Source organism: Dryas octopetala, chromosome 7, assembly GCF_963921425.1.
Source record: "Dryas octopetala chromosome 7, drDryOcto1.1, whole genome shotgun sequence".
NCBI classification, from domain to species: Eukaryota; Viridiplantae; Streptophyta; class Magnoliopsida; order Rosales; family Rosaceae; genus Dryas; species Dryas octopetala.
In genome coordinates this window covers 18,724,192-18,744,797 of record NC_141372.1, presented here as the reverse complement: position 1 = coordinate 18,744,797, position 20,606 = coordinate 18,724,192, and the positions used below count along the sequence as shown (strand labels likewise).

General features: G+C 37.6%; 1 protein-coding gene across 1 annotated transcript in view; it reads left to right on the top strand.

Annotated features, from left to right (window-relative positions):
* The first annotated feature begins 2,718 nt into the window (after positions 1 to 2,718).
* LOC147280262 (uncharacterized) overlaps positions 2,719 to 20,606 on the top strand; it is a 64,235-nt gene continuing 46,347 nt past the window's right edge. The window contains exons 1-3 of the mRNA XM_086252164.1: positions 2,719 to 2,737; positions 3,119 to 3,542; positions 3,635 to 3,734. Of these exons, the coding sequence (XP_086108290.1) occupies positions 2,719 to 2,737; positions 3,119 to 3,542; positions 3,635 to 3,734 (543 nt within the window). The remainder of the gene's footprint in view (positions 2,738 to 3,118; positions 3,543 to 3,634; positions 3,735 to 20,606) is intronic.

The following is a 20,606-nucleotide window of genomic DNA, read 5'->3' as shown; positions in this document are numbered from 1 at the left end:
TTTTTTCATTTTAAAGTTTGCATGAAGTTGGACACATACTTAAAATTAGAGCAAAGTACAACTTTCACCCCTAATGTTTGAGGTGTTTTATTGCACCCTATCATTTCAATTTTTCAAGTTATTATCTAACATTTTGATTTACTTTCAGTTTATTACTACCGTATGCCTTGACCGTCTAATCAAACATTAATTAATGACGTGACAGTTGCCAGTTCCATATTTTTGTCTATGTAAGACCAAATAACTTCTCTTCATGGACATTTTTGTTAAATCAAGTTTAATATGCATTTTGGAGGTTGTTGAAAAACCAAAATCCATAATAAAAAAACTAAAACACTTCCTATGGGATAATTTGGGAGGTTTACAAGTTAGAAAAAATTTGGGACCCGCAATTGCTACGTCATTAGTTAATACTTGATTAGATGATCAAACAAACAGCAGTAGTCAATTGTAAGTAAATCAAAATGTTATGAACTAAATTGAAAAAAATGAAACAGTAGAGTGCAAGTTGTGAAACACATAAAACCTCAAGGGTGTAAGCTGTAAGGGCATGTTTACTAAACTAGAATCGGAATGAGCAGAAATCAGAATAAGCAGGAATCATAATGAGAAGGAATTTGAATGAAAAGAATCAGAATAAATTGGAATGAGAAGGAATCATAATGAATAGGAATCGAAATCAGCCATTCTCATTAACGTGTTTACTAACTGTTAGGAATGAGAATGAAAATAAAGTTGATTTCCATAAACGTGTTTACTAACTAGTAGGAATCATAATAAAAATGAGTTTGATTACTAAAATGTCCTTCTACAACATCCATTATATTTTTTAGATGCTATTTATTAATCACAATTTTTTAAATGATAAAATTCATTTTACTACTATTTATATTTCTATCAACTATTTATTAATCCATTATATTTATTAATCACAATTTTAATATTCACAATTTTAATATTTGTATTTATTAATATTCACAATTTTAATATTTTTATTTATTAATCCATTTGCTAACTATTTATATTTACAATTTATTTCTATCAACTATTTAATATTCACAATTTTTTTAAGAGTCTATTAATTATAAGGTACTAATAAAGCAAAACATTAACAAAAAACACTCAATCCATTTCTATTAACATGTGGACACTTTCCACCAGCCCAAAAACATAACATGCAGACACCTTGTTTTGTTGGCCAAATCGATTTTTTTCTTCAACTTTACCAAATTGACAATTGTTCATCTTCACTCTCAAGCATCTTTATGCAACTACTACATCAACAACGAAAAAAAGAGGTTCAATCTCTACAGTTCCATCTATAGTAACTGCAACTGCAAGTCTGCAACTTCAATAAATTGCAGTTTCTGAAACTGCAGTTAGTAACTGCAACTGCAAGTCTACAACTCCAATAAACTGCAGTTTCACTTGCAATTAGTAACTGCAACTGCAAACTTGCAATTCCAATAAACTACAGTTTCAGAAACTGCAGTTAGTAACTACAACTGCAAGTCTGCAATAAACTGCAGTTTCACTTGCAATTAATAACTGCAACTGCAAGCTTGCAACTCCAATAAACTGTAGTTTAAGTTCACTTACAACGTTTCAGAAATTGCAGTTTCAGAAACTGAGCTTACAAAAAAAACTACAATTGCAATTAGTAACTGCAACTGCAAGCTTGCAATTCCAATAAACTACAGTAAGAAACTGCAGTTAGTAACTGCAACTGTAAGTCTGCAATAAACTGCAGTTTCACTTGCAATTAGTAACTGCAACTGCAAGCTTGCAACTCTAATAAACTGCAGTTTCAGAAACTGCAGTTAGTAACTGCAACTCCAATAAACTGCAGTTTCAGTTCACTTACAACATTCTAGAAATTGCAGTTTCAGAAACTGAGCTTAAAAAAAAAAAAATCAAGAACCTTCTACTGATATGAAATCAAAGTAGGAGTCTACCACGATCTGTGATCATGCCCAATCGAGGAGAAGCCGGAATGGTCAGAGCAGATCCAAAAGCTTCGATCGAGCTCAGAGCATATCCATTGCTTCTTGGTCGGCGTTGAGATTTTCAAGGTCGTTGACACCAGCGCTACTCGTGGTGGTGGTGTTCATCCCAGAGGTGCTTACTTTGCAAAGAAGAAGAACAAGAAGATGATGAAGATGAAAGAGAAGAGAGACATAGCGGGGGGAGAGAGAGAAGAAAGAGAAAGACAAAAAGGAAATAAAATGGCAATTGATCATATTTCAAGATAAATCAGGTAGCTGCAACTTACCTTGTTGTTAAATAAAATTAATTGTTGTACTGGAGAGTAAAAACAATAAGTAAAAGGTAGCCTAGGATAATTAATTCTTTTTTTAATCCATTATATTTCTATCAATTTTTTACTCTATTATATTTATTAATCACAATTTTTTAAATGATAAATATTAAAAAAGATGAATATTTATTTAAATATTCATTTTAAATGATAAAATAAAGGATATTTTTTATTTTTCATAAAAAATGTGGGAGCATTTTGGACATGAAAATTTCATTCTGATTCCCCCTCCCTCATTCCGGGACCCCCCTAAGGAATCCCATTCCCCCAAAATTAGGAATCTCATTCCTGATTTTGGTGGGCCCCACATGCATTCCCTTTTCGCTCCAAGTTTAGTAAACAAGGGAATGAGAATGATTCACATTCACAACTGTTAAGTAAACACATGAATGAGAATGAAAATGAGAATGATTCCCAAATGTTAGTAAACACAGGAATGAGAATGAAATGAGAATCATTCCCATTCCCCCATTCTCATTGTAAGACCCCGTATTTTTAAAAGATTTATTTTAAATATTTTGAGAATTTATTTTAAGGATTTTGAGAATTTATTTAGAATTTAAAGAGGTTTTGGGTTAATTTTTAAAATTTTGTGTTAAATTGGGCGCGACAAAAAGTTGACTTTTAAAACTAGTGGGCTTTCGCCTTGGACTTTGGGCACGTTGGAAAGGTCTCGATCCCACGAGTTCGTAGACACGCGGCATGCATCGATTGGAGTTATGGTTTGAAAGTTACGAGCTTTTGAAGTAAAGGGCAAATTTGTAATTTTTACGAAAGTGGTTTAAAAACCCAAAATTTCAGATTTTTATAACACACTCTCTCTCTCTCTCTCTCTCTCTCCCCGCGCCCCTGTCTCTCGCACCTCTCACCTTCGCCGATCTGCCACCGGCGCGTGGCAGCGCGTCCGGCCGTGGCTGGCGACGGGACCAGCCAAGAAATCCTCGCCGTCCTTCCCTCTTCCTTCCCCTGGTGGCGGCGCAGCCCAGAAACCTCCCCAGATCCGCGAACCAGCTGAGGCCGATCCTTGGAGCTTCGCCGGCGATCTGCATTTTCCGGCCACAACGCGACTCCGGACCACCTGGGTTGTCTTCCCCTCGTCGCGGCGAGCCTCCCTGTACTCTTCCTTAGCTCCGGCGACCTCCCACGGCGGCGAATCAAAGTTCCTAGGCCGACGGCTTCTCCGGCGATTTTCGAGCGTTTCCGGCGACATTTGGCTTCGACCCAGGTATCGATTTGGCTCCTCTTTTCATGCTTTTCAGTTCTGTGTTGGAGGATTTAGCCAATTTGCGAATCCATTTCAAAATCATCGTTTTGCAGCCACGTGCACTGTAGCTCCGCCTTGTGTGGCAACGATTTGGGTGGTCTTCTTCGTCGGTATGCCTCTTCGGAACCTCCAGAAGCCTTTCCTGGTCCGGTGGTGAGAATTTGATGATGTTTGTGTGTTGTTTGGGGTTGGGCAGCCACCGTGTGTGGTGGTTACCGCCGTTTTGGTCGTTCAGCGACTATTTGTGTTCCTGATTGGTATTTATTTGGTTGTCTGGTCTTAACAGGTACACGGGCCCGGGAAATCGCATTCCCGATGCCGTCATGCTGTCGGATTTGATATCCGAGCATTGGCGCAGTGAAGGGCATTTCGATCTTTTCACGCGGTCGCACTGTGAGTGAAATTAGTTAGTTTAACTGTTTTGCTGGTTTTCTTGTGTGCTTGTGTGCATTTGTTTGCTAGGATTTGGTTTGGCTAGGATTTGGTAAAGTCTAGGCTTGAATATTGAGGATGGACAATGATGAATGGAATATGCATTGAGGTTATGAGTTAGGATGTGAATGATTCGAAATTGAGGTTAATAGTTGATGTTTAGGCAATTGATTTGCTAGAATGATGATTATTATTTATTGATGGGATTTGATTTGAATACGAGGATTTATGATTTATCTTGATGCTTGGATGATTGGTGATGGAGTTATTGTGTGATTGAATATTTATGGATATTATTATGGATTATTATTACGCATGGAAGTTGAGGATTTTTATTGAGGATAATTATTTTGTTATGTCACTCATACAAGCTCTAGTGAGCTTACCGGGTTGTTTGTTTGAATGACCCGGTGTACCATGGATATGGTACAGTGTGGTTATGGTTGTTTCGCAGGTTAAGCAGGCTGAGGAAGCAGTGGAGAGAAGACGAGGCAGTGGGACTCGGGAGTTTTATTTAATTGTTTTCACACAATGTTTTCGTTTAAATGTTTTTGGTAAAATTATTTTTAGTTATATTTATGTGCATGGCTCAAAGAAAAGAGAAAACAGATTTAAAAGGTTGATATTTCAGTATGTTTATGGGCCCGAGATTCGGGGCGTTACACTCATTCCCTTTAGGTAAACATGCCCTAATTTTCTCTTAAAATTATGTGTTTTCCATCACAGTGACACTTTGAGGGCATTTGTATTAATCTAGAATTGGAGAGAGAATGAATGGGGGAAAGAAGAAATTGGAGTGGGGAGAAGTCATTCCCATTAAACTATTCACTAACGATCTAGAATCACAATGAAAATTTAGATGATTGTCACTCATGCGTTTACTAATGATCATGAATTAAAATCTAATCTAGAGTACGTTTAATTAGTGAACATCCTTGTACAAAGTACATTATATTTTAGGTTATTAAAAAGTTTTGAGGGTAATTTTGGTATGAAACTATGACTCAAGATGAAATCGAAGTCAGAGTCAATACCAAGTCCCCCCAAAGAGTGTGTTGTTGTGAAACAAGGAATCTAACTACTGATTTCTAGTGGGTAAAAGTTTGAAATTTACATTAATATTGTGGCTTTATATATTCGAAAGAATTTTAATATTATATATCAAAATTATTTTCTATCAATTTTGAGTGGATATCAACAATATCATGACTTAAAAAATGAAATCGGAGTCAGAGTCAATACCAAGTCCCCCCAAAGAGTGTGATTGCTGCGAAATAAGGAATCTAACTACTGATTTCTAGTGGGTAACAGTTTGAAATTTACATTAATATTGTGGCTTTATACATTTGAAAGAATTTTAATATTATATCAAAATTACTTTCTATCAATTTTGAGTGAATATCAGCAATATTATGACTAAAAAAATTAGAGGGCTGCTATTTGCACACCCTCTTTTTTCTTTTTGCACACCCCTTTTGAAAAAAAAAAAAGCCTCAAGAAAAAGACCACTTTAACCCTCCCCTCACCCACACACCCACACACCCCATTCCCATCCCCCCCCGTACACACCCCTCCATCTTTCTCAAGCTTGCACAGCCACGCCCACCACCATTCTCCCTCTCTGTACCATCTCTCCCGACCACCCCAGCCCCGCCCCAGCCCACCCCAACCCAGCCCCGACCACCCCAGCCCCGCCCCAGCCCACCCAAACCCAGCCCCGACCACCCCAGCCCTCCAGCCACCGCGCGCAGCGGCTTCCAACCACCGGCGTGCCCTTTTCTCTCTCTCTCTCTCTCTCTCTCTCTCTCCGAGTAGCTGGTTCGGCGAGCACTTGCCGAACGGGTCCTTGATGTTCGGTGGGTACCTACCGAACAACACTCACATCGTTCGGCGGATGCCTGCCGAACGAGTGTGACATTTTCGGCGGGCCAGTGTCGAACGGATGCGCAGCTGCGCGCGGGAGGAGAGAGAGAGATGAGGTGGTGCTGCTACAGGGCTGGGGTGCGGGAGGGAAGGAGGTGGTCTGGTGAGGGGCTGAGTGGGTGGGTCGGGGCTGGGTTGGGGTGGGCTGGGGAAGAGAGAGAGGAGGTGGTGCTGCGGGGGGGGGGGGGGGGTCGGTGCAGGGGCTGAGGGGTTAGGTGGGTTGGGTGGAGGGGCTGGCTGGCTGGGGGAGGGTTGGAGAAGAAGAAGAAGAAAAAAAAAAAAAACAGGGGGAGGGGGGTGTGAACGTGAGAAAAAAAAGAGGGAAAGAAAGAAGGGTGTGTAATGAAATGAGGGTATTTTAGTAATGGGTTGGGTGTGTGTTGAGAGATTTTGAATTTGAAATAAGTGTGTGGGGTGTGTAGGAGAAAAAAAGAGAAAAAGGGTGTGCAAAAAGAAAAAAAAGGGTGTGCAAATAGTAGCCCTCAAAAATTATTGTTAAAATAACAATGATACTATGAAATTAATAAAAAATGTTGTATGTTAATAAAAACAAAACTAACAAAATGATAGTATATAATCCACCTAGGCAATGGTTTTAGTGACTATATGTTGATCTATATGACTATTAACATTACATTTTAATACAAAACCATTGTTTACAATGGTTCTAAATGACACTTTTAAAAATTGATACCATCGTCTAGGTATGTACGTGGCGAACAACAGTGTCATTAGTATATAAGTCACCGAGACAACAGGTATTGTGGAATTACCGTTGTTGTAGAGAATCTAAAACGATAGTTTCTGATTTTAAACTGTGATGAAATACCCATTTTGAGTGACAAATATCATTGTGTACAAAAAATTTACACGACAGGATTCCCAAGATCTATATATATACAATTGTTATGCCCTAACTTAACAAGTAAACACAATTTTGGGATTTTTTCACTAAAAAGATACTCAAAATAAATTCTCAACATGAAACCAGGTTCCCAAAGAGTTCAAAACAAATTAAGAATCACAAAAAAACTCACCCAAAACCTTGTTTAAATATGCCTTAATAGCTAACTTGAAACCAAAAGAGTCTTATTTCCACTTCTAGCCATTGATTCTTGCCTTGCATGTTTGAGAAGCCTCTTGGCTAGTTAGGATCTAACTTCAAAGATCAAAGGTAACAAGATACAATCGGATTTAGTCCCAATCCTTACCTGAAAGTTTGGAATTTGGATGAGCAACCCCTTGATTTCAACATGCAAGACCAAAAACAAGGACTTTATGAGTTTTCATGTTTAGAAATGAAAGAAAGTATGAACTTTTATGGATTTGAATAAGAATCTTCAACATGCAAGAACATTACTTGAATATTTCTGACTTTTTAGGAGTTTGAGAATTAAAAATCTCGAAGATTGGCTGGCTGGAAAGGAAGATTAAAGCCAAAATCTGAAATGGGTCTTCTCCGAGTGACAACCAGTACGAAGAATCTACAGGGTTCATAACTCAATGAATGGATTTGATTTTTGGAGGGTAGAAACAAATTTTGAGTTTTCTCATTTAGAGCTTGGAAAGTGGTCATATCTGGCTCACAAGGTGACTGTCCGAAAATGAGTAGTGAGATGAGAGTGTTTGGTTTTGAGAGAAAATGTGAAGGGCTAGATTGAGTGAACGTGAGAAATGAAATAACTGAGGTTTGAGTGAGTTTTTAAGTTACCTTACCTGTGTCTAACTCAGCTTGGATCAAACAAATTCAAGTTGAGTGTTGACGAGGTCGAACCCAAAAAAGTGTTTAATAAAAAGATACACAAGTTTAAACTTATATTACGTACTTTAAACCTAACCTAGTTGAAGAGATTGATGGTTGGTTCTTGATGAAATAAAAAACAAAGAAAATAAGGTAAAATGCAATAGACTATAAACTAAATAGATCTAGGGAAAAAGGGAGGAAGAATTAGAAATTTAGCACTTTTGGGGTTTTGGAATTAAAACAAAGGTATGAAATACTGCGAAATTCTACAATGACTACAAGCATACAATACCGTCAAGAATCTGGTAATTCAGGATCAAATTTGTGGTAACTGACTACATTTTTAATCGCTAGTTACCACTTACTTGAGCGTTTCTTCAAGAACTAGTAACTCATAATTAAGTTTGTGGTAACTTACCACATTCTTGATCGCTAATTACCACATTCTTGAGCGTTTATTCAAGAACTGGTAACTCGAGATCAAGTTTGTGGTAACTTACCACATTCTAGTTACCACATTCTTGAGCCTTTATTCAAGAACTGGTAACTCCGGATCAAGTTTGTGGTAACTCTTCAAATTAAAAAAGGTCTATTTAGATGAGTTACCACTTCTTGATAGCTCGCTCCAGTTATTGGTAACTCTGAATCAAGTTTTGGGTAATTTACCACATTCTTGATTGCTAGTTACTATATTCTTGAGCGTTTATTCAAGAACTAGTAACTCCGAATCAAGTTTGTGGTAACTCTTCAAAAAAATTCCTATCTAGATGAGTTACCACTTCTTGATATCTCGCTCAAGTTATTGGTAACTCAGGATCAAGTTTGTGGTAACTTACCACATCCTTGATCGCAAAATGCAAATTTCACTCTTTAACTTTAAAATGCATTTGTTGGCTCATGTGAATGTAAATTTTCTGAGTTCAAGAACTTTGAAAAATGATTCTATCATAAAAATAATATGAAATCTAATGAGAGAGATTCTTATTTTGCTAAAATATTAAAGTAGAATATTATGTATTTCCTAAAGCTAAGCATTGAATGCAAGAAAGTCAATCTCATCATGGTGAAGCAATCAACACAAAAACAAAACTACAAGTTTTTTTTTAATAGAAGAAAATTTTGTTAAACTAAGAAAATATTAGAAAGTTCAAAACTCTACCCCCAAACCTAAATCAAACATTGTCCTCAATGTTTTGAAATGAAGAACATAACAATGACAAGAAATAAGAAGGAAGAAGGTTACAAGAAATTATCTAAAAGATGATACACTTATTTCTTTGAAATTACCAATAATGAAGCTCAACAAATAATGAATGATAATTCCCAAAGATATGAGAGAGTGTGCAACACAACAACAAAAAAAAAAAAGCAAAGGAAAATCCTAAAACATTAGCTAATCAAAGAACATCAATCATGATAAACCAGATCACAAAGCAAGACCTCCTTAACCTCAGAATGTTGAACTCAAGAAATGGTTTTAATCTTTGACAATTGACCTTAAACACATCACCATTGTTAGGATTTTTCAATTTCAACCGCCCCATGAGGATAAACAGTGCGAACAAGGAAACGACCAGTCCAACAAGACTTCAATTTTCCAGGAAACAAATGCAAATGAGAATTATATAAAAAGGACTTTTTGATTAGATGAAAATGTTTTCCTCAAAATGTAGTTATCGTAGAACACCTCATACGGTCCTTGTAGGTTTTAGCACAATGTAAGAATCTTTCCTTAATTCCTCAAGCTCATTTAACTAGAGCTTTTTATGGGTCTCTGCTTTGTATAAAGCAAAATTAAACTATTTGATGTAGAAGATACAAATATATAAGAGAAAAAATAAATTTGTCTTTGAGTAGCACGTTGACAATAAGGTTGAGGCGTGGAAATCTCTCTCTCTTTAAGGAGATTCAAGCCCTCTGCAGTTTGGTAAGACCACGAACCTGTGTAGCAGATTAAACACTTTTGACTTGTCCCCTCCAGGATACAACAACCCAACTTAAAAATGTTGTATAGCTCACACCGACCTGCACTAGTGGATGAGCCCAAAGCTCCACCAAGAGAACACCTTTCTTTGGCCAGAAAAACACACATAATTTGAGCGGGTTTTGTCTTTTCAGTAAAAAAAATCTAATCTCTCTATCTTATTCAAAAGAAAAGATGAAATAATAGCCACTAAAAGTAACGGCTATAATAAAGATGAAAATCACAAAACTCCAAAATAAATCACTCAATTTATTACAAAAAAGTTAAAACATTCAATTAAAATATTAAAATGTTACAACAATCCCCCACTCATTTTAATATAAAAAATAAAGAAAAGAAATTACCGGCCAAAGAGGAATCATTATGCATCATGGAGGTGTGACTCTGCATTGAACCTTCATTAGTGAAACAACAATTCCTACTCCAGAGTTAATAGTGGTCTCAGACTTGAACTATCACTGCTTTAGGGAAATTAAGAATAACTGCTCACACATAATAATTCAGGTATTAATTATGAGCTTTATTAGCTAGCACATTACGGCCTTGTGTTGATCCCAGTTTTCATGAGCGCATTTGAGAATAAGCCCAATTCTCATAGAGAGCGCCCCACTCTCGCACTCACATAGGTAAAATCTGTCAAGGATGTTCCTGTAACTATTACATCCCACTCATGTGAGCTACAGATTTTATTAAGAGTTTAAATAAGCTCAATCTCAATAACGTTACAGGATATATGCACTTACACCATAAGGATGAGCAAAATAGTGCATCTCTTATAGCCACCTTATGATTTGTTTTTCCCATTGAACCCAGTTCTTAGGATCTCTAATCACCGGGTTGGGTGTCCTCATATATGGCTCATGAATGTATGGGCTTTAATCTCATCTTCCTCGATGCATTCCAAACCCTTTCTCTTGTCAAGGCCTTAGTTAATGGATATGCAAGATTATCATTCGATCTAATATAATTCACAGTAATAACACCACTTTTCAAATAAGATCGCACAGTACTGTGCTTCCTTCTTATGGGTTTGGATTTACCGTTGTAATAACGATTATTCACTCTGCCAATTGCAGCAGTGCTATCACAATTAATTAGAATAGGTGGTATTGGTTTTTCCCATAATGGGATTTCATACAACAAATCTTTCAACCAACTTGCTTCTTCACCAGCTGAAGCCAAAGCAATAAGTTCAGCTTCCATGGTTGAATTAGCAATAATGGTTTGCTTTTTTGGTTTCCAACAAATAGCACAACCACCTGATTTAAAAATATAACCAGCAGTAGAAAGAGAATCACTTGACAAAGTGTTCTAGTCGGCATCACTAAAACCTTCAAGCACATAAGGATATTTTTGATAAAATAATCCATAGTTCTTTGTGCCAAGTAAATATTTCATAACTTGTTTAATGGTATGCCAATGTTCTCTATCTGGTTTACTGGTAAACCTGTTAAGTACTCCAATTGCATATCCAATGTCAGGTCTAGTACAATCAGTTTCATAACGCAAACTACCGATTATGCTAACATATTCCTTTTGATTAATCACATCAATTTCATTTTTAATAGGAAACAAATGAATACTAGAATCAAAAGGAGTAGTCACATGCTTGCAGTCAACATAATTATATTTTATCAAAATTTTCTCAACATAATGTGACTGATCAAGAAAAGTACCATCACATGTTTTTGTCATTTTCATGCCCAAAATAACATTAGCCTCACCAAGATCTTTCATGTCAAAATGACTCTTAAGCATATTTTTTGTTTCATCAATAACAAATAAATTTGAGCAAAAAATAAGTAAATCATCAACATAAAGACTAATAATAACATGTGAATTTTTCCAAGACTTATAATAGACACATTTATCACATTCATTTGATTTATAGCCACTTTTATTATGCATGAATCAAATTTTTCATGCCAATGTTTACGAGCATGCTTTAAACCATAAAGAGATTTAGTCAACTTACACACTTTGTTCTCTTGGCCAGGTTCAATAAAACCTTTGGACTGGTCCATATAAATTTCCTCGTCTAAATCACCATTCAAAAAAGCTATTTTTACATCTATTTGATGAATAATCAAATCATAAATTGCAGCAATAGCAATCAACAATCTAATGAATGTCACTCTAGTAACCAGAGAAAAAGTATCAAAAAAGTCTAGATCAGCTTTTTGTTTAAAGCCTTTTGCAACAAGTCTGGCTTTATATTTATCTATACTTCCATCCGGTTTGAGCTTCTTTCTAAGGACCCATTTACACCTAATAGTTTTACAACCTGTTGGTAAATCTACTAATTTCCATGTTCTATTAGAAATTAGTGATTCCATCTCATCATTCACAGCCTCTTTTCAAAATATAGCATTAGGTGATGATAAAGCTTTATGTAAAGTAATATGATTTTCCTCAACATTATAAACATAATAGTCAGGGCCAAAATCTTTTTGAACTCTAGCTCTTTTACTCCTTCTAGGTTCAATTTCAAAATTATCTTGACTTTGTAAATTAGGAGTAGAGGAACTAGGTTCAGAAAAGACATTTTCTCTAACTCCTTGACCCCCACTATTTTCTGATTTGAAAGGAAATTTTTCCTCATGAAAATAGCATCACCTGATTCAATAATAATATTATTTTCAATATCAAGAAACCTGTATGCTGTACTATTCAAAGCATGACCAATAAAAACACAAGTAGTAGCTCTAGCACCCAATTTGGGCCTTTTAGGGTCTGTTAATCTTACAAAAGCTAAAAGCCCCACACTCTAAAATACCTCAAATTTATGGCCCTTCCACACCTTAAAAGGTGTAATTTTGGCCTTTTTGTGTGGCACCTTGTTCAACACATAGCAAGCAGTTAAAACTACTTCAACCCATAGATTAGAGGAAGCACCTAAATCAATAAGCATGACATTTGTTAGCTCAATCAAAGTTCTATTTTTCCTCTCTGCCACACCATTAGATGTAGGAGAATATGGTGGTGTTGTTGTGAGACCCCGTATTTTTCAGATAATTATTTTAAATATTTTGAATATTTATTTTAAGGATTTTGGGATTTGGGATTTATTCGGAAAATAAAAAGGGTTTTGATTTTATTTTAAATTTTTGTTTAAATTAGGCTTGACCCAAAGTTGACTTTTAAAACTAATGGATTTTCGTCTTTGACTTTGGGCACGTTGGAAAGGTCTCAAGTTCAAGAGTTCGTAGACACGCGGCACGCGTCAATCGAAGTTATGGTTTGAAAGTTACGGACATTTGAAGTAAAGAGCAATTTTGTAATTTTTACAAAAGGGGTTTTAAAACCCAAAAACCAGATTTTTATCCCATTCTCTCTCTCTCCCGCGCCTCTCACCTTCGCCGCGCCTGCCACCGGCGCGTGGCGGTGCGTCCGGCCATGGCTGGCAACGGGATCGGCCCAGATCTCCTCGCCGTTCTTCCTTCTTCCTCCCCCTGGTGGCGGCGCAACCCAGAAACCTCCTCCAACTCACGAACCAGCTGAGGCCGATCCTTGGAGCTCCGGCGGCGATCTCACTTTTTCGGCGACGACGCGACCTCCCATCACCTGGGTTGTCTTCCTCTCGTCACGGCGAGTCTGCCCATGTGCTTCCCTGGCTCCGGCGACCTCCCACGGCGGCGAATCGAAGTTCCAAGGCCGACGACTTCTTCGGCGATTTTCGGCCATTTCCGGCGAGATTTGGCCGTCAACCCAGGTATCGTTTTGGCTCCTCTCGACGTCTCCTTCGTGTCTGTGTACTTAGTTTGAGCCATTTATGATTCGATTCCAATTCTCCTATTTTGCAGCCACGGCCACTGTAGCTCCGCCTTGTGTTGCGGCGATTTTGGTAGTTTTTCTCGGTTGTTGTGCCTCTTCGGAAACTCCAGGAGTCTTTTCAAAGGTCCATCGTTGTTTTTGGTGCGTTTTGTGTGCTGTTCTAAGTCGGGGCAGCCACCGTGTGTGGTGGCGACTGCCCGTTTCGGTCGTTCAGTGGCCCAATTGTGTTTTTGAATTGTATTTATTTGATTGTCTGGTCTTAACAGGTACACGGGCTCGAGTAATTTCATTCTCGATGCCGTTATGCTGTCGGATTGGAGATTCGAGCAAAGGAGCCAAGAAGGGCATTTCAGTCTTTTCGCGTAGTTAGACTGTGAGTGAAATTAGATAGTTAGTGAAATTAGATAGTCTATTTCGTTGCTTTGTGTGCTTGTGTGCATTTTTTTGCTAGGATTTGGTTTGGCTAGGAATTGACAATGTTTAGGCTTGAATCTTGAGGATGGACAATGATGAATGAATTATGCATTGAGGTTATGAGTTAGGATGTGAATTATTCGAGATTGAGGTTAATAGTTGACGATTAGACAATTGAATTACATAATGATTATTAATATTATTGGTGGGATTTGATGTGAACTTGAGGAATTATATTTGTCTTGATGCTTGGATTAAATTGTTGATGAAATTATTATGCGATTTGAGTAATTATAGATTTTATTGTAGATTATTTTTTAGCATGGAAATTGAAGGATTATTTGAGGACTATTGTTTAAGTCATTTCACTCATACGAGCTCTAGTGAGTTTACCGGGTTGTTTGTTTGAATGACCCGGTGTACCATGAATATGGTGCAGTGTGGTTGTTGGTGTTTTGCAGGTTAAGTAGGCTGAGGAGGCAGTGAGGCGAAGTCGAGGCAGTGGGACTCAGCGAGATTTATTTAATTTTTTTTACACAATGTTTTCGTTTAAATGTTTTTGGTAAAATTGTTTTTAGTTATATTTATGTGCATGGCTCAAAAGAAAAGAGAAAACTAGTTTAAAAGTTTGATGTTCAGTATTTTTATTGGCCCGAGGTTCGGGGCGTTATAGTTGTCTCATGTATTATTCCTAAAGATTGAACATAGGAATTAAACTCAAAAGACTCATATTCTCGCCCCCAATCACTTCTTAAAGTCTTTTTATTTTTCTACCAAATTGATTTTCAACCTCAAGGAGGAACTCTTTAAATTATTAAAAGCATCACTTTTATTTTTCATCAAATAAACAAAAGTAAATTTAAAAAAATCATCGATGAAAGTGATAAAATATCTATTTCCTCCACGAGTTAAAATTCCTTCAAATTCACATAGGTCTGTATGAATCAATTCCAATAACTCAGTATTTCTTTCAACACTTTTGTGAGGCCTTTCTTGGTAATTACATATTGGTCAGACTCTATAGTTTGCTTAAAACCAGCCTTGTTTAGAAGAAAACTTGACATCAAATTTTTCCTCATGGAAGGAATATAAAACACATCTTTCAAAGTCAACACCTTTCCAGAAGTGAAATTAAGTTCAACCTCACCACTTCCAAGCACTTGAGTTGTATGAGAGTTACCAAGCAATATTGTTTTAGGCTCCTTAAAAGGAGTATACAATTTGAACCAATCTTTATCATAGTAGACATGCCTATTGGCACTAGAGTCTGCCCACCATCCTTCAACACTATGAACCATATTCACATCAGTTATCATTGCCGTAAACGGTTCTTCGACAACATGAGCTTGAGGATTAGGCTCACGTTTTCGGTACCTGCAATTTCGAGCAATATGCCCACTTTTGCCACAAACAAAACAAATTAAAGGAGTAGAAACTTGCCTTGGGTTTCCTTTATTTGGTTGGTAAGGCTTAGAAAACTTTTTCACAATTTTCTTCTTAGGCTACATATTATTATTTTTAGGAAAATGACCTTTGGGTGAATTATTATTTGAAGAGACTAGATTTACCTTGAAGAAATTACCATTGTTCTTTTGCATAATGACATTTCTCCAAGGATATTTCTTTTTGCTTGTGACGCATTGTTTTTTGAAACTCTCTCCATAAAGGTGGTAATTTGTCAATGATGCTAGCCATAACGAGGTTGTCACCAATTTTAACGCCTTTGGATGTGACTTCAGCTACAATCATTTGGAAGTCTTGGACTTGTTCTACAACCGATTTTCCATCCACCATTTGATAGCGGAAAAAACGGCTTGTAGCATATTTCTTTGCACCTGCCTCCTCGGTGTCATATTTGCTCTGAAAGGCTTTCCAAAACTTCTTTTCAGAAGAGTAAGTAGTATCATAATAATCATAAAAATGATCAGCTAGACAATTCAAGAGATAATACCGACAATTATACTCATCATTTTCAAACTTTTGGATTTTTTCTTCATGATCAAGAAGTTCATCATCTCTCATGTTTTCGGTATTCTCCTTACTTGGATTTTTGTCCGTATGAACATAGGCAACCTTAAGAAGGTTGAGATAAAACAACACTTTTCTCTTCCATCTCTTGAAGTGTGCTCCCTTGAATCGGAAAGGCTTGTTGAGATCTTCGACATTCTCCAACGGTTTCTCGATTGTAGGCTCTATGTTTGATCTTTTAAAATTGATGTAGAAGATACAAAATATATATTAGAAAATATAAATTTGTCTTCGAGTAGCATGTTGACAATAAGGCTGAGGTGTGGAAATCTCGCTTTCTTTAAGGAGATTCAAGCCTTCTGCGGTTTGGTAAGACCACGAACTGGTGCATCAGATTAAACACTTTTAACTTGTCCCCTCCAAGATACAACAACCCAACTCAAAATGTTGTGTAGCTCACACCGACTTGCACTAGTGGATGAGCCCAAAGCTCCACCAAGAGAACACCCTTCTTTGGCTAGAAAAACACACGTAATTTGAGTAGGTTTTCTCTTTTTAGTAAAAAAAATCTAATCTCTCTAAGTTATTAAAAAGAAAAGATGAATTATAGCCCCTAAAAGTAACGGCTATAATAAAGATGAAAATCATTATAAAGGTTACATAATAAAGATTAAAACTATTACACACTAATGACGACGATTACACAAAAATTGAAGGGACTCACAAAACCTCCAAAATAAATCACTCAATTTATTACAAAAAAATTAAAACATTCAATTAAAATATTAAAATATTTCAATGCTATTTTATGGCCCAAAATGCTCTATGTTCCAGTTCAACAGGCAGATGACATACTTTCCTAAAAACTAAGCGATAATGAGACATTCCAATTAGGGTTTTAAAAGCAGTTTAATAAACCCACAACGCATCAATGAGTCGCAAAGACTAATCTTTTCAGGACGGGTTGACTATTTTTTCTAAGATATGCTTAATCTCTCTATTAAAAATCTTTACTTGACCATTTGTTTGGAGATGGTAAGAGGTAATAACTCGATGGGTGACGCCATAATTTTTCATTAAGTGTTCAAATGAATTATTACAAAAGTGCTTACCACCATCACTAATGATAGCGCGTGGGGACCCAAATCGAGTAAAAATGTTTTCATTGAAGAAGCGCACCACTACCCTTTGGTCATTGGTTTTACAAGCTATGGTCTCTGCCCACTTGGACACATAATTCACACCCACAAGTATGTACAAATTAAAGGAATTAGAAAAATGTCCCATAAAATCAATGCCCCAAACATCAAAGATTTCTACAACAATGATTGGGTTTAAAGGGATTATGTTTCACCTATTGAGACTCCTTAATTTTTGGCATTTCTCACAAGATTGGTAATACACATGGGCATCATGGAAAATGGAAGGCCAATAGAAACAACTTTGAAGGATCTTAGCGGCGGTTTTCTTAGCACTAAAGTGGCCTCGACAAACATAGTCATGGAAAAAGGAAATGATATTGGATTGCTCACTATTCGGGACACATCTCCTAATGATTTGATCGGGACAATATACAAGTAAAGATCATCCGAAAAATAATGTTTGACTATAGCAAGAAACTTAGATCTATCTTGCTTTGTCCAATGGAAAAGCATCTCATTATTGACAAGAAAATTCACAATATCCGCATACCATGAGGTTCGGGAAACAAGCATAATTTGCATATCAAGAAATGTCTTGGTGATGGGAATGAACTCCTCACATGACTCAACTATCAACCTAGAGAGATGATCGGCAACCACATTTTCGGACCCTATTTTTGTCACGAATTTCTATGTCAAATTCTTAAAGCAAAAGGATCTAATGGATTAGGCGGGGTTTAGCATCTTTTTTATACAAAAGGTATTTCAAAGCCGCATGATCGAAACAAACAATAACCTTAGTGCCTAAAAAGTAAGATCTAAACTTGTCTAGCACAAAGACAACCGCCAACAGTTCTTTTTTAGTTGTAGAATAGATGAGTTGGGCCTCAGTGAAGGTCTTGCTTGCATAGAAAATGACATGAGGTACCTTACCAACTCATTGCCCCAGAACGACACCTATGGCGTAATTAGATGTATCGCACATTATTTCGAAGGGCTGACTCCACACGAGAGGTCTAATGATGGGGGTGAAGGTCAATAAAGACTTAAGTTTATCAAATGAACGAACACAATCATCGATCATCAAACAAAAATGAGGAATCCTTGGAAAGTAAATTGCACAAGAGACATGAAATTTTGCTAAAATCTTTGATGAATCTTCAATAAAAACCGATGTATCCTAAGAATGATCTAATTTTCTTAACAATTCATGGATGTGGATGATTAGTGACAGGACCGCCCCCAGATTCCACCCTGAAACCCGGAGAGGTCCTGCGGGAATCCAAATTCAAGGAAAATCCTACCGAAAATTCGGCAGAACCTCCCCTAAAAATGGACTAACCCAGAAACTTCTAAACCTGTTAAAAAGCACTTCTAAGTCTTTCAGCCACCTCTACCACAAGCAAATAAAGGGTCTCGGACCCACTTAAACCTTAGGAGTTGTTATCAGAGCCACTAATCATTTACAATAAGTTTTTACAAAAATAAACATAGCGCCTATAGGGACCAGGAATGAAAAATGGATGCTTTGCCTCGACGCGTTTGGCTCGACCTCCACCAACGCTACTACCTGGGGGGACAATTTAAGACAAAACAAGAAAACGGTGAGATAGGCTCAGTGAGTGGACAGTTAAATGGAGATGAAAATCAAAGATTTAAATATCTTTTCAGAAAAACCCTTTTTCACATGTTTAACTCTAAAACCTTAGAATGTTCTTTGAAATCCCCCAGTTTTTAAAATCATTTCTCAGTAAAATATAAAATATGAAGTTGAAAATCAAACTTTGAAATCCAAGTTCTCAAACTGAAATCGATATTGTCAATTTATAAATAAATAACTTGAGCTGAAAACTTTCTTCTCAAACATTCTCAACATATTGGAAATCAATAAACTGTTCGACTGAAACCGTCTTACTTAAAATTTTACTGTCATAAACTCATCACTTAAAATACTTAACATTTGAAAACACACAACAGTCAGTTACCCATATAATCTGTCATACATGCGCAGAGCCGAGAATCTGTCATACGCATGCAGAGCCACAAATTCTGTCTTACGTGCGCAGAGCCGAGAGTCTGTCGTACGCACGCAGAGCCGGATATTCTGTCGTACGTGCACGCAGAGCGGCCCCCAAAGGGCGAAGCATCCCGACACACGGCCCAAAGCCTATGTGTGTGCCGTGATGGGTCCCAAAGACCTATTAAATCTGATAACCTGGAGGGTACTGCAAAGGTGGTTTGAAAACCATTTTCCACAACCGCGTCGTAAACATATAAAACTCAAATCTTTTTGTATCCTTCTAAACTTTCTTGAACAAAACCAATTCATAAATCCACGAAACTTTGAAATGCAAAAACCATAAATATCAATTTTAAATTTAGGAAAGAAGAATTTAAAAACCAAATTTTTAACTTAAAATCCTTTAGCTTAAATTCAAACTCAATATAGCTAAGTAATGGAATTTAATCATCAACATATAAAATATTTCAAAAAGATTAAAAGTTAGTCCACTCACAGTGATAGCCCTAGCTTCGATCCTCCGCCGGATCGTCACGAGCCACGGTCGTCTCGCCTATAGAATAAAACAATAAAGCCATAGATTAGCCTCGGTTCTACGACATTTAAAGAGTGTGTGTGTATAGCCTAACGTCCCTCCCGTCTCACATTTTTCCTACTAGTTTTTCTTTAAACTATACACTCTCACCCTATTCCAAATCCATCCCGACTCCAACTACGACACCCACGTCCTTAACTTTAGCCACAATTTCAAGAGAAAACCGGCAAGTGGCCTAACTTTACTTGGGGTCGTCCTAGAATTAAAGACGATCCCCGTAAAGTGTTCGATCACGAGCCAAATTGAGATTCCGTCGCTCAAGTTGCACCCACCTATTCAAAATCATCAACCAACTCAATTTTAGCACCCCAATTAGCGCTAGATAATTTACGTGACAGCCAGGTGGTCAGAACCCACGCTGTCGCCGCTCAAAATGGCGGCACCAAACTATATTGCACAAATTCCTCCAAATTACTCTATATTTCTGATTCTAAACATTCCTAAGGTCTTATGGGGAAGATTTTCGTCCATATAAAACCACAAAAACATCCTTCTAAAACTGAAATTCTCATATATCCCGAATGGCTCAAAATCCCCAAACTCAATCTTCCATATAAACTCAAAATTAAACAGTCACAACACAAGGTATTGAAAGCCCATCAAGAGGGAGAGAGAACCCACCTGGTATGGAGGTGGTTGGCGCCGGATTTCACCGAAAATTTGGCGAGACAGAGGGGAGCCAAACCGCTGGGATTTCTGTGCGCATGGGTTGGGCTGGCTAGAGGAGTGGCCGGCGAGCTAGCAGGCGTCGGGGGAGGCTCGCCGGAGCCTTAGGTCGCCGAAAAAGTGATCGGACGCGGCTGGGTGGCTGAGGCAGGTGCGTGCAGCGGTGGATTGCAGGCTGTGTGTTGTGGCCCTCGTCGAAGTGGTGGCTGGCTGGCGAAGGGGGCTGGTCTGGGGGGTTGGCGCCGACTCGCCGGTGGTCTTGGGGCGTCGGGAAGGTGGCCGGAGCTGCTGCGCCGGTGGGAGAAAGGGAGGGGAGTGGGGCTCGGGAAAGAGAGGGAGTAGAGAGAGAGTGCGGGGGGGAGA